At 35.8% G+C, this 15,730-nt stretch overlaps 1 protein-coding gene across 7 annotated transcripts in view; it reads right to left on the bottom strand.

Annotated features, from left to right (window-relative positions):
* The window catches only part of THOC2 (THO complex subunit 2), a 95,625-nt gene that overhangs the window by 21,849 nt on the left and 58,046 nt on the right, over window positions 1-15,730 (bottom strand). For all 7 annotated transcript variants that reach the window (XR_013483652.1, XR_013483653.1, XM_078147902.1 and 4 more), the window contains exons 20-28: window positions 12,642-12,759; window positions 6,968-7,147; window positions 5,937-6,101; window positions 5,285-5,560; window positions 3,639-3,780; window positions 2,996-3,153; window positions 1,802-1,930; window positions 519-650; window positions 244-428 (exon numbers count right to left, since the gene is read on the bottom strand). Coding sequence is in view for 5 of the 7 variants with exons in the window: in XM_078147902.1 (XP_078004028.1) it covers window positions 244-428; window positions 519-650; window positions 1,802-1,930; window positions 2,996-3,153; window positions 3,639-3,780; window positions 5,285-5,560; window positions 5,937-6,101; window positions 6,968-7,147; window positions 12,642-12,759 (1,485 nt within the window). In the remaining 2 variants the exon portion in view is untranslated. The remainder of the gene's footprint in view (window positions 1-243; window positions 429-518; window positions 651-1,801; window positions 1,931-2,995; window positions 3,154-3,638; window positions 3,781-5,284; window positions 5,561-5,936; window positions 6,102-6,967; window positions 7,148-12,641; window positions 12,760-15,730) is intronic.

Here is a 15,730-nt window from a genome sequence, read left to right as displayed (position 1 = left end):
GCTCCTTCCCTCAGCCCCCAAAGCCAAGACATCTTATAGGACTTTGAAACTGTCACACCATCCAGTATAAACCAGAAGCTGATAACTGGAAGTGACAACTCTCACCAGCCTCTGGGGACATGATCTCATAATCTCCCGAAGTAAGTCAGAAGATAAAACTTCACCACTGTAAAACATTTCAAAGTCTTCAGCATCCTTCCGTTATCTAATTTCATAAACCACTTTATAATAAGATTGTGTTACCCCATAGCCAATGCATATAGGTCAGGTCTCTTCTCTTTCTCTTCTTGACAGATCTTATGCACTCTTCGTTCCAAAGCCTGGCCCAGGTTCAAAACTTTAGGATACCAAGGAAGTATTTTGGTCAGCACAATGAGAATGTTCCTGATGTGAGTATATTCACCCGTTTCAAGGCAATGCACTGATGCCTACAATAGATTTTAAGAACTGTGTTAGACAATTTAAATCAATATTAAAAAAAAATTAAGCCTTTGAAAAATCACAACTTTGGTTTTTACCTTTGTTAGTTTATAATGCCACTTGTGTACAACATGCCTAAAATTCTCATAGTCTAACTGATCAGCTTTGTTTCCACCATCAAATCCAGTCGCCCGTAAAATGGTAAGAAAGCCTGGATAGTTACCACATTCCTAAGGAGAGAGTCAATATAAAATATTAAACACCAAGTACATTTAAGTCTAGGCATAATGCTAGGCACTAGAGATAAAAAGTCAAAGTCCCTGCCCTCAAGGAACTTAATAACTAGTGAGGGAAAACAGAATTTGCATTTATATAAGTATTTATAAAATGGATAAGAGATCATTTTGAGGGAAAGGCACTAGGGAGAGAGGGAGGAGGGGAGAGAAAGGGGGGGGGGAGAGAGAGAAGGGGGGGAGAGAGGGGAGAGGAGAGAGAGAGAGAGAGAGAGAGAGAGAGAGAGAGAGAGAGAGAGAGAGAGAGAGAGAGAGAGAGAGAGAGAGAGAGAGAGAGAGAGAGAGAGAGAGAGAAATATGGCAGGTAAGACCTGCAATAACTTAGGCAATTGTGTGGAGGATGGACTGCAGCGGAGTGCAGGGAGGCCAACAACTAAGAGTCTATTGCAACGGTATTAAATTAGGGTGATGGCCATATGAAAGAGAAAGGGACATGGGATCAATCAATATTATGGAGATAGAAATAACAAGATTTGATAACTGACTGGCTGCATGGATACAATGAGGAGTTAAGGATGGCATACACAAAGCTGTGAACCTGGGTGATTAAAAGGGTGGTGGGGCCCTCGAAAGGAATAATGAAGTTTGGGGGAGGGGGGAAGGGTGTGCAGTTTTAGGGGAAAACATAAGTTCTGTTTAGAATACGGTGAGCTTGAGGTACCTAAAGGATATCCAGTTAAAAATATCCACCAGGCAGGAACAAAATTCATTTCTAAGGAATAACAAAAAATGGCACTTGATTGTTTAACTATACCCCTAAAGGGAAGAATAAATATTTAAATACTAGATGGTCTTCTCATAAAGGCTCATTAGCTTTATTCAATGATAAAACTGATTAAGAAAGGACTGCATCTAACTGAGCTCTGTGCACCCCACAATACAAAAACCTAAAGGGTACTTCAGTACTTGGTGACTTACCACTGACTACAGATAATAATCAAAATATATACAACTCTTTTCCAATAAAGGAACTATGCTTTGTTTTACTATGATGCAACGTTAAACTCAAACTTATTTTCAAAACTGAACTGACCATTGACAGTTTTAACTATTCATATTACAGGTAAAGTTTAAGATAAAATTCATACCTTTTCATATATTGCTCTATCACTATGCCACCTAGTCACAGTTTCTAACATGCAGCAGAGAAATCTTCCATAGCGACTACCTTCATTTTCAGTACAGCTTGCTACTGTATAAATTATATCAGAGAAAACCTACAAGTAATTAAAATATGAAACACAAAGCATAAATCAGAATTGCTTCTTCCAAAATCCTTTATTCAACATAATTTTTCTTACATCTTTTGAAATAAAAATTACCACCATGTATTATAATAAACTGAACCAGCAATTTTTTTAATCTAAATCTAAAACACTTTTGCATTTACATTTCTCACATCTCCACTCAAGTCCTAAGCCTCATTAATGGTATGTGGTGACCCCAGGCTCCTGAAGGCAATGCCTGCAAAGCACAAGCTCTCCAGTCCTCCGGAATTCAAAAAGGCTTCGAGTATAGGCCTAAAGTAGTGTTGTTCCCCAGACTATTTCCACCAACCCTGGGAGTCATATCACCATATTGTGAGAGAATGATTAACTTTTCAGTGACATCAATTCCCAAAGGCCACCTGCTAAATAACAAAAGGGGTTTCACTACTCTGCATCAGTGAGAAATAATTGACCCCAATGAAATTGCAGGTGCCTGAAAAGTACTAAAAGACATATTCTTACTCAATACAGGTAAGGGAAGGGAGAGAATAAGCATTTATATAGTGCCTGCTATGTGCCTACTACCACCACCATTTTTCTAAACAAATATTTCATTTGAGATATGGTCAGTCTCCATTGAGAGAGCAACCCTTTAAAGAGGTCCCCCTAAGAGCAAGGGGAAGGGAGAGCCAGAGGAACTAGAATTAGCCATCCAACATCAATATAGAGCAATCGTTTGAACATCAAGATGCATACACTTAAAAAAAGAGGAATGCACCAACACCAACAACTGGAAGGAAATTTTGTTTTACTGGTCCTTCCAACTAAACCTCTCCAATACATATACATATACATATACATATACATATACATATACATATACATATACATACACATATACATTTAGAAGGAAGGAAATATATAATCTATACTACCCATAAGACTATATAGAAAGATCCAATTGCTAAACCTTAAGTTTCTTAAGATATGCTAAGAAATTTTTTTTAAACTTGAAAGAAATACTATTTACAGTCTCATAGGACGAAACCCGCAGTTGTAAGATAAAAAACTTACTCGATCGTAACACAAAAGTGTGGAAAAATTAAGCGTTTTCTGCTGATGTACCAATTCTACAAAACGAGCACAGTAAACAGCATCAATCGCTGAAAAAATGCAGCGAGGAAATATACACAATTGTAGAAATTTTGTGATGGTCTCATTTTTTGTAGATTCTAAAAAGAAGGAAAAGAAATTAAGGGATGAATTCTGCCTTTTCAATCAAAGAATATCACAAATTTAATAGCTATAAAAACTGCAGGCTTACTGTATGAAATACTAACAAACGCATCACTTGGTACCAAAAAATATACCAAGGATAAAATTCACATCTATATTCTGTACATTTTCCGACCTAATTTGTAGTTTTTCCTAAAATAAAAACAAAAACCCCCATAGAAAGAAACGTGCAGAGTAAATTGTCATTAATAGGTAGTTTTCTTTACCTATGAAGCAGTTTCTAAAAAATCTTTCACACAGTTCTGTGAACCATTAGTTCCCTCAGAGAACAACTGAGAATAATTTTGCATTTACAAAATGAAGAGAAAACTACCTAACAGACTTAACACAAAAAACATGACATATGAAAACAGCTCTAAAATCAGAAAGGCTTTCTTGTAAGTTTAACAGTAGGGAGAATGAATTAGCCCTATCAACTTACTTGCTAAAAGCCAGTTATCTTTTTCCAGTTTTAGTCTCTGCAGAACTCTCTGGACATGTTCTATCTGTTTCTTCTCTTCTTCAAGAAGTTTGTCCTGAAGGGCAGTACAGCGTTCCTTCTCCTTTTTCTTTTTATTTGGAGGCTAATGGGTAATAAATAAATGTGATATTTTTTCTAATTATGTACAATTTATCTCCATTTTCTTGAAATATTAAGATCACTGAATTAGCGATTTTGGGGGCAATATCTTTTTTTTTTCCCCAATATCTTCAATTACTTCAATGCAAACTTCAAAATCTACCTCTCTAAATTTGATCTCTAATAGCTTGCAATTTAATACCCTAGAGGAAGATGTGATGTTTTCACATTAAATTCAACAGCCCCCAAACTGAACTCATTATTCTTGCCCTGCAAATGGATTCCCCTTCCTGTCTTTCATTAGTACAACCATTGTTCCAGATTCCACAGTGAGAAATGTCTTTCACTCTTATCTACAGCCATCGCTTCTTCCTTTAAAGTCACCCTTTTCTCTCTGCACCCTAGTCTAATTTCTCATTTCCTTATGCCAATGCTTCTGTAGCGGTGTTCTAGATACCTGACTACAGTCCCCACTACCTACTAATCTCCCTCCTCAACAAAAAATCCACTACTCCCAACTATGCACTGTCAGACCAATATTAACTAAATATTATTTTCATCATATCATTCCCCCTCATCAGAATCCCACAATGGCTGCCCCACCACCTACCACATTACAAAGTCTAAAATTCCTCTACTTAACTTTCAAGATGCTTCATAATCTGGTCCTATCCTAACTATACAACTTTTATTTTACATTACTACCATGTAGATAGATGGATAGATGTAAATTCATATATCTATATATACACATACATATACATATGCATACATACATACATATACATATGCATACACACATACATACATGTGTGTGGACAGACATAGAAATCTTCCACTCTAGTCTAAGAGATATTCTTATGTTTCTTTTCAGGTTTTTTTTTAAATACTTCAAACTCATTCTTACTTTTACACTTTTGCTGATATGGTCAGGCTATTCTTTCCCAGAAAGTCCTACTTGTTTCTTGCCACCTATTCAAATACTACCCATGCTTGAAAACCTAAGTTCTCCATTAAAGTGTAGTTGATTATTCTAGCCCATATGTTTCTACTGAATCTCTGAATTCCAACTGTGTTTTACACAGTTTTCCATGAGTCTTAGTGCTATTATTATTATTTGAGCTTAGGCTCAAAATGTCATCAAGACTTTGGGGATACCCTGTATTTGGGTCAATTACAGTTTAGCACTTAAATTTCTCTCATTTTTAATGTGCTACCTTTTTCTAAGTATACTACAATTTCCTTGAGGGACAGCCGCCTTGTTATATACAACTTCTGCATCCTTTAAAAGCACCTAACACAGTGCTAGCAAGAAAGAAGAGAGTCAAATGCTTACTGATGCTAACAGCCTCACATACACCATGAAATATATAAATGATACATTCGGTCAGAAGTTTAGAATCAACATGAAAAGATGAATTTTTTGACCAATGCTACTAAGCTTAACCAGTAGTTATAAGTTAACACAAAGAAGGTATTCTAGTTGAGCTAGCAGAATAAAAACATACCATTTCCTGATTGTCATCAACAGCTTTCATCTGGATTTTCAGTTTATTGACTTCTCTTTCATAGCTATTACGTGGAACTGCAAGGTCATACATTGTCAATGACCAAAATGTGGCATAGAACTGGGGGCTGATGTCATCCCACACTTTTGGCAAATGCAAAGAGACCACTGCCTCATGGACTGGAGCCATCACTAACTCACACGATGTGATGTATTTATGAACTTTATGTTGCTGCTTACTTCCCTTCTCAGCTTTTTTAAGCTCATCATACTTTGACTGAGGATGAAAAACAAAAAACAAATATTTACAGCACAAATTATTTCTTTTCTGGTATATGGATTCATGCAGAGGCTCTACGATTATCGACTCTACCAATTTCAAAACTAACATTCTACATAAGTTTGGCTAGATACATCTTCAATAGATTTGAAAAGTACAATTGCTCTGGATTATGGTGAAATATTAATTCATAGAACTATTCACACAAGATTTTCTTTCTAGCTAGTTCAAAGCCCTAGGTATTAACAAAAATACATGCCAAACCTTCCATAAATCAACATCACTGGTAACCTTTTTGCTATCCAACTCATACACACACATTATGAAACCATAGTTCAGAAAAATTAGGAAGCTTTTTAAAATATTTACTCACTGAGATATGGTGTGCATACATAGGCCTAGACAGGAAAAATGCTGCATCATGAGGTGTGTGGAACTCATTACAAAGCACATCAATTGAAGGCACTCTCTTTATATAATCCTCTGTGCTTAGATTAGATGCTAAAAAACCACCAAACTGTACCAGGGTATCATGACACTAAATTGAAAAAACAAAGATGAAAATAACCATATAAATACACTACAAGATTCCTTCAAAATAAAGACTTCCTTTAAAGAAAACTTATAAAATGAGCTTTTAAATTAACTACTTCACTGAATCAAAAGTTAAATTTAAAATCACTAAATGTTAAGAGCTAAAAGGCAACTTACAGATCATCTATTCAAATATTCTTACCTCACAGATAAAAATCTGCCAGGCCAGAGAGGTCAATGTCTTATCCAAAGTCACACAAGGAATTACAGCTTTGTCATAAACTAGCCTGACTTCTAAGCTAGTGTTAAGTCACATTTTGTGACTGAAAGTAACTTACCCAGATCACAATACATATGTCTTGTGTTTCAGAAAAATTTCTTACACTACATAGTCTCCTAATCTCCTGCATTACAGACTGTGCTTTCTAAATAGAGTTGCTCCTTCAACTTTGATATATGATCTTTGGCTTTCAAATTATTAAAACATAAAAATCTAGATTTAGCCACCACAATTATATCTGTGTCTGGCATTTGAAATAACTATTAATGAGGCTAGATTTGAAGTATGATCATGAAATAAATTAAAATTTACAGACATCAGTTGTGGAATTTCTTTTTAGGTGAAAAGTCTACAGATATTGCAACACGTACTACATCAACTCTACTACAAAAATTCTACCCTTCACTCAATTGTTTTGGTATCAAATCCTTAAATATACCACAGAGTGACATGCATTGTAGACAAGAAGTCTCAATTTGATATTTGAGAATAAATGAGCATAATACTATCTAACTGTGCATATTTAATATTTTCTACTTTTGTGCTCCAAATTAAGTATTTATTAAAAAATACAAACCACATTTACTTACCTGGTCATATAATTTTCCCACAAGCTTTAAGTGTTTCTCTCCTCCTTCCTGAAAGATTACACCATTTCTCTGCTGAGCCATAAGCAAGCATAGAGGAAGGGCAAGATCATGGTCCAATAACGCATCCTTTAACCTCTGAGAGGATTTTTTAGTGTTTCTGATCTGTCCAAAATAGCCACCCTGCACCACCCCCCGCAAAAAAAAAAATTACTAAGTTTCAATACACACACACACACACACACACACACACACGCACACATACACGCACAAAATAGCACAAGTTCCAGACATGTGACTTCTTCAGGATAAAAAACCCCAGTGAGGAAATTTCCTCTACCAAAGCAGATCGTCAACTGTTTTGCAATTATAATCTTAGAAAGTTTGCCTGGAGGCACTGAGAAGTTACATGACTAATCCAGGGTTGCAAAAGTCAAAATGTGTCAGAAAGACAACTTGAACCTAACTCTTCCTAACTCTAAGGCCAGCTCTCTCTACTACACCAGGTTGGAATACATTAACCACCTACTTTCAAAAAGATACAACAAATAATCACGTGCCTTAAATAAAATTATAAACCCACAATTTCAACATCCTCTACTTCTCTTCTTCTAAGAGATGACCCTAAATATAGAATACTATCTACTACAGTTAATCAATTAAAATGTTGGCAGTTCAACACTTTATATTGCTGCCTCTTCCTTCCTCTTTACTCTCTGCAATCCTTGTAATGAGTATAATTTTACAGATCGTACTTTTCAATGACTAGTAGAAGAAATGAACTAGACCAAAACTGACATCTGCATGACAAACAAAACTAGAAGATAAAGAAATTTGCAACTAATTAGAAAGTTGGTAGGTTGAAACCAAAACCAACCCCAAATATAATTTCAGAGGACAACTGGCAATCTTGTCTCACAACATCCATGATGAACATAACATAAGCAATGAAAATAACTGTAGCTTATGTACCAAAATCTGAGGAAGAGCAATTGGAAGTCAGAGGAATTTTATGAAAAGTTGGACAAGATTCTCCAAACCAAGGCAACATATACTTTGATACTCAATGACTTTGGTGGGGCTGGGGGGATGGACTGCGCCAAGACTGACATTCCGTCAAATACCCTAACTTCCTTTAGTCCCTTTCAACCTACTCAACTCCCAAGACCTAATCCTCCACTCCATTTAAGCAAGAAACAGGACTGGTCACACTCTTAATTTTGTCATGTTGAACATCCATGTTCAAGAATGCCAAAATTCCATTACTGAATCATGGTCTTTTTACCAATCTCTCTTTATCCCTTACTCCTCCCCTAAACCTATTTTTCCATCTCACAATGACCTCTAATCCCTCTATTCCTCAATACTTCCCCTGAAAATCATCTCAGCTCTGGCTGTCCTACCATCCCAAGTTCCCTCTTCTCTTCATCTCACACAATAATATTTAACAGCATTTATATAAAGCTTCAAGTTTTGCAAAGCACTTTAAATGTTGTCATTTGATCTCATCCCCCTATCATACCAAACCAAATCTTCCTTAATTTTAGTCTCTGATGAAGAGATGGCCCTCTCCCCTTGATAACCTCAAACCCATCCCATCTTCTCCACTCACCATCATCACTCCCTACTTCTAATCTTCAATCTCTTCCTCTCACTACTGATTCTTTCCCTGCTGCCTCCAAGCACACCCAAATTTTCCAGGCCATGATGAATTCTTCTCTCTGACCATATCTGCTGGCTCCACTTCCTCTCCTCTCCCTCTCTTCTAAATCCTCTGTAATCCGGCTTCCAAACTCATCATCATTCAGCTGAAACTGCTCTCTACAAAATAACTACTGGTCTCTTTATTGCCAAATCTAATGACCTCTTTTCAATCTTTATCTTTCTTGTCAGCTCTGTAGCACTTAAAACTGTTGACCACCTTTTCCTCCTGGACACTCTCTTCTTGGGGATTCCATACTGCTATTTTTCTATTTTCCTCCTGCCTAAAAAAAACATGTGGTACTTCTCAGTTTCCTTTGCTGGATCTTCTTCCATATCACACTTACTAATGGTGAGTATATTCCAATGCTCGAACTTTAACCTCTTCTTTTTTCTCTCTCAAATGATAGCTTCATCAGGTTCCATGGGTTCCAATATTTCTACTCCAGTAAACTCATAAATCTATGCATCCAGTCCTTACAACCTTCCTGAGTTCCAGTCCCACATCATCATCTGCCTTCTGAACATTTCAAACAGGTTGTCCCATAGATATCTCAAGTTCACTATTACCCTCAAAATCCACCCTTCTTTTCAAATTTCCCTAATTCTGTTGAGAGTAGCACTATCCTTCCAGTCATCGAGATTCACATCCTAGTAATCACCTTTGCCTGTCCTCAACCTCCTCCATGTAATTAGTTGCCAAGCTTTATTGATTCTACTTTTTTTATTAGTGTTAAAAATGATGATGATGATGATGATAATTCCACTTCCACTTCTCTTGTATATATCCCTTTCTCTCCACTCACATGGCCACCAACACATTTCAGGCCCTCCTCACCTCTAATGATTTCCTAATTAACTGGTCTCCCTGAGTCAAGTCTCTTCCCTTTCCCATCCATCCTCCACCAGCTGATGAAGTGATATTCCTAAAAGCAAAAATCCTACCACACCAATCCCATGTTTAAAAAGCTCCGGTGGATTCCTACTGCCTCTAAGATAAAATACAAAGTCTTCTGTTTGGCATTTAAAACCTTTCACGATCCAGCTCTAGACTGCCTTTCCAGGATTATTACATGTTATTCCACTCTACACATGCACCTCATAGCCAAACTGACCTATTTGCTCTGTGTGTGTTTGTGTGCGTGTGTGTGTGTGTGTGTGTGTGTGTGTGTGTGTGTGTGTGTGTGTGTGTGTGTGTGTACACACAAAGAGCTCATCTTCTAGGTCTGTACCTTTGCAAAGGCTATCCCTCATGCATGAAATGCTCTATCCTTCCTAATCTCTATCTCTTAGAATACCTACATCCCTTTAAAGCTCAGGTCAAGTGCCACCTCCCACAAGAGATCTTTCCCAATTCAATGCCCCCAACTGTTAGTGACCCCCAAAATTATTTAACATATTTTGCATTTACTTATATGTACACACATTGCTTCCCTCCTGATAGAAATGTAAGGTCTTTGAGGATAAGAATATTTGGTTTTGTCTTTGATAACTCCAGTAAGCAGCACAATGCCTGGAACTTCATAGACACTTAATATATACACTTGTTGACTGAACATGACAAATAAAATGAAATTTACTGTGTTTCAGATATAATAAATGACTGGGTAGTGATGTGAGTCATATAAGAAATAACTGTGTACAATCACAACAATTAAAGCAAAAGCCAAAATCAACATCAAAATTAGAACAAAGGATAAAGATGAAACAACGATGAGAACAAATACATCAGCTTCAAGATGACCTTAAACGAGCTGTAGATGCCCAAAAAATGGAAATTTAAAATAGGCAAAAGATATTGACCTTGATTATCATCATTTCTTGAAGAAGTTTAAAAGATACAATGCAGTTGCCACAATGAGGCTAAATGATCCCAGAAACTTAGTCAGCAAACACTATCTTCTTGCCAAGTAGAGAGACATGTCAACATGAGGAAGCACCCATTCAGAATAAAAATTTACCTGGAATACACTATGGAAGATGATGGTGAAAGATTAAGAGCAATAGCACTCACAAAATGGCAAAAAGCAGTGGAGGCAAAAATTCAATCCACAGAAAGCTTGATGAAGACCCAACTAAGCTATATCATCTCAAGAGCATCTACAGATGCAACTGGCAGGAGGACAAAAAGAGAAAATAGAACGGTTTTTCTAAGCTTTCTATAACAATCTATTTTCATCATCATTGACAGAGGAACCATCATATATGGACCCTAACATCTTGGTATTAGATAGATGTGCTAAGATGAAATGGCAAAGAGAAAGTAGGAAAAAGTGGCTGGACCAGGCTAAATCTACATCCTGAAAATCTATGCTGGCCAGCAAAATCATAATCTTGACAGCATTGTAGGATCATTTTACAAGAAAATTCAGAGAGGAGAAGAGACCAAAAGAAGAAAAAATGATGAATGTTTCTATTACTGAGCAAAAAAGGAAATCAAAAGAACAATAACTGTTAACACAAATGTCCATTTTCTCACCTTTGCAAAAGAAAATAATCTAAACCTATGCATCAAAGAGCAATGTTGATGAAATTAAGAAAGTTAACATGCAGGCTTCAAAAACAGTTTGCAACAGTACATAACTTTATAGCCACACAACTGACTGAAAGGTACAGAAACTATAAGATCTGGCCATGTTTTATTTTTAGATTACTAAAAAGTATTTGATTTAGTAGAAGAAAACATAGTCCTAACGTATGTTAAGATGATACAAGGTGATTTGATAAATGCAACCAGAAAACTCTATCCAATGACCCTCTAACCAAATGATCTGTTGTCAAAACATGGCATAAAACAGAGATATGCCAAAAGTATTTGCACAGTCATGGAGGATATCCTACATTAAGTCCCAAACAGAAGAGAGATTCCATATGATGTCCTCCATATGTTCCTGTTTGCAAATAAAAATTGTTTTTAGGACTTTATCAGTGAGATCAATAGTTACTCAAGAGATAGGCCTGATAATTCATTGAGGAAAAACTAAATGGATAAAAAATGCCTATTGTCCCGACAATGACATGTAGTTAGATGGCCAGTTCAACAAGTTAATGCGTGTTAACCCATCACCCCACCCAACTACCCTCTATGTTTATATGTGTGGATATATATGTGTATAAACATACACAGACACGAACATACATATAACTGGGACATACACTGCAGATGGACAATGAATAGGACTCAAAATTGAATAGAAAGAAAGAAAAGAGTTGAGTTTTACTACATTTAGGAAACTGTGCAGTGCTTTTCAACAATGCTAACCACACTAAGACTTGTTTATTTTTTTAACACAACTTTTCTCCTGGCAATAATGATAGAATCGGTTGTTGATTCATGGATCACCACAATCTCCAAAAATCAAAGTTATGAGTCACCTTAAATGATGCAGATGACCCAAAGTAAAATGGAGGAATGCATGGTGGACTTGAGTTAATCGCAGCATAACTTAAAGAGAAGGAGCATAAGAAAGTTCATCAAGAAAATGTAATAGCAGAAAAGGAGATATGCAAGTTATGTGGCGTAAGTGAAGGATGGACAAACAACAGCATTGTACTGATGCTAATGAAAAGTGTTTTGAAGGGGGCGGCTTGTTTGTTTGTTTGTTTGTCTGTTTTAGAAGACCTAGAGGAACACCTCCAGCACAGCAACTAGATTACCTGTGCAGGACCTATGGAAAAAAAAGACAACACTTGCAAAGGAGTCACGAGTTGTGATCTACGCCAATCCTGGGAGTATCCACATCTATGAGATAATAAATTCACTGACTGAAGTATTACAGTAACAAAGTATAATGCAGAAACCATATTTTCAGACTTTTTGAAAATAAAACATAACTGTAATATAAGAACAAACCTAATTAATGCTTCCCTGTAGAATCTGGCATTTAATTCACTCAAAAATTTGTCAATAATTGGCTTATTTTGTAAGAGGAAAAAATTAGGTTGAGTTTACATAGCCATCTCAAAGTACACTCACCTCAGCTTTAAGCTGTTCCCCACCAGTCATGGCCTCTAGTTGCTCCATTGTTATTTCTTCAGTAATTTCAATTCCTGCCATTTTTTGTACCACCTCTTTCAAAATAAGTAGGTCAAAACTATTCAAAAGGAAAATAAGAAATATGCTTATAGCAGAAACTTAAAAATACAGAAGCAGCAGTATATATTTCAATTTTGTAATAACATGTGATTCAAATAAAACATATATTTTATTGTGAGGGGAAAAGGGGGGAACTAGACCTGGGATTTCACTGACATGTGGATTTCATGTGCCCCTGTTCCGTGATGTAGATTTCTAATCATTCGGTAACTTATCTTAGAGAGCTGTACCCTAGAACATCAAGAAGTTAAAAAGCGTATTCCAAGGTCAAGGACAGGACTTGAACCCAGGTCTTTCTGACTCAAAAATCTAGCTCTCTATCCACTACAATATGCTTCCTTCTTCATTATATGTGTATATATGAAAATACTATTACAAATAAGTTGTTAAACATGTTCTTTTCCTAAAAATTATCTTAGAACAGGAATATATTTTAAAAATTTAAGTTTTAGAAGAATAAAAATATCACTCCAAAACAATGAAATCCAGAGTATTTAAAGCACATATGCAGTAAGTGGAATGTATAAGAATCTCAATAAATCCCAAAAATCACCATATTGGCATATTAGATGTAGCTTCCTAAAGCAATGAGTCAGTATTCAAGCCACTGAAAAAAAGAGTAAAAACCAGATTACATTTCAATGCTTTTCTCTCCAATGCCAGTACTTAGACATATTTTAATCCTGCAATACCAACTTTTAAAAATTTCCTTTCAAGCTCAGATTAAACCTTAGAAAAAAAACTTTATAGCTTCTAAGACCATCCTTTGTATATAACAAAGATGACACAGAAAAACGTCTTTCTGGAGGTAGGATGGGGGAGAGATCTTTCAGTCTAACTAGCCACATAAAGGACACTAGCATGTTAAAAGTTATAGATGCAATTTTTCAAGTTTATTAGAAAGTACTTATAAAACAATTAAGAGAAAAGTGTTGGTTTTCTTTTAACGATTTTCTAACTTTTTAAGAAAGGTCTATTTCAGAACAAAAGTAAACATTCAAAGAAATTGGTATATGTCAAAAGCCAAAGAGAAACCTGGCAATGAAATGCAATCAAATACTTATTAAGTGCCCTTTATGTACCAGGCAGGATATGCTAGGTATTAAAGATACAGATAGAAGAATGAATGACATTTTTATTAGCTATCTATTTATTTGCAAGGAAAGCACATACTCTGTGGACAAAAGCCTACAATTCTATGGGTCTAATGATATGGAAAACAGTAAAAGGAAAAAGCATAATAGCTAGGAGTAACCAAGAAGATGGGATCAATGTAATAATTTTAGTGGCCAAAATAATGAAGTTTTCTAATTTTTTCTTTAAAAATTAGATACCTATCAGGAATGAAGCCCACTTGGAAAGCTAGCATCTGGTGGTTTTTCAGAATATAAATATAATCTCAGGTCCTTGACTGTGGCACTGAAGTCAATGTCAAATATTTTTTAAAAAGTAGTTATTTCAAAATATAAGCAATCTGTTCTCTAAAATTAAAATTCTTAAGTTTGGAACCATTTGAGTAAGGGACATGAGCACCTCCTCCTCCAAAATATAAACGTTACCATTACAAATGAATAATGTTGAAAGGATCAGAGTACTTTCATCACTTGGTAGTAGTTACGAATAATAACTAAAAGTACATTGTGATCTATCATAAATAAGAGTATATGTATATGTATAATCCATAACATCAATACTATTCTCAAGTACTCAAAAGCTTTGTAGTTAATAAGTTTATTTTGGTAACACGTACAAATAATAATGTTTTGTAGGAAAATATCTATAACCTCATAACCTCATATCTGTCCAACTGGCCAAATTGACAAAAAAGGGAAATGACAAAAGCTGGAAGGGCTGTGGAAAAACAGGTACTCCTGCACTGTTGGTGGAGCTGTGAATTAGTCCGGCCATTCTGCTCAACTATGCATACTCTATGCCTATACCTAAAAAAGGTCAAAGAAAGGTGAAATGGACTTATATGTACAAAAATATTTATAGCACTTATTTTGAGATGGCAAAAAAAAATCAAAACTGAGGGGGTACTCATCAATTAGGCAGTGGCAGAACAGATTATGGTATATGTATGTGATGGAATATTATTGTGCTATAAGAATGATGAAGCGGATGGTTTCAGAGAAGTATATGAAGACTTCAATGAAGTAATACAAAGTAATGACAGCAGAACCAGGAGGACAATTTATACAACAGCAATATCGCAAAGACAGGCAACTGACTTAGGAACTATAATCAACACAATGATCAATTACAATTCCAGAGGCCTCGAACATGCTACCCACCTCCTGATAAGAGTACTCAAAGTACAATTTGAGACTTTTCTTTGGACATGGTCAATGAGGGAATTTGCTTTACTTGACTATACATATTTTTAACAGGTTTTGTTTTTCTTGCTTTCATGGGGGGTTGGAAGGAGAGAATATAGATCTGAAAATTAAAAAATTTAATTTAAAAAAAAATATATCCATAGCTTCACTGGATCCTAGATCTGATGAACCCAGAGGTTCAAAGGGACCTCATCAGAAGCCATCTAGTCCAACCATCTCAGATTATAAAGGAGGAAACTGAGGCCCAGCAAGGAGAAGTAACTTAGTCATGGTTACACAAAGCATCACAGAGCAAGAGCTGGCAGAGGCCATACAATCCAACTCCTTTATTTTACAGAAGGAAACTTAGGACTAGAATGAGGAAGTGATGTGCCCAAGTAAGTGGTAGGGTTAGGATTCGAAGCAAGATCCTCTGACTCTAAATGTGCTATTGTTTCCACTAAACCATGCTCTCTGTCATCACTAGGTGTTCACTAATTACAAATGTTTTAGTGGATTATTTTTGTTTACATTTTTCTACTTATATGATTTCAACACAAAAAACGAACTTGAATGTGAATGGGCACAAAATCTACATTTCACATCATACTAAAGTCTATGACTGAGTCAAGTAAATTTATTTATTATTCT

The sequence above is a fragment of the Phascolarctos cinereus genome, unplaced genomic scaffold (genome assembly GCF_003287225.1).
Source record: "Phascolarctos cinereus isolate Bilbo 61053 unplaced genomic scaffold, phaCin_HiC Scaffold_8;HRSCAF=390, whole genome shotgun sequence".
Lineage (NCBI taxonomy): Eukaryota > Metazoa > Chordata > Mammalia > Diprotodontia > Phascolarctidae > Phascolarctos > Phascolarctos cinereus.
The sequence above is the reverse complement of the archived record's forward strand: the minus strand, read 5'-3'. Positions and strand labels throughout refer to the sequence as shown.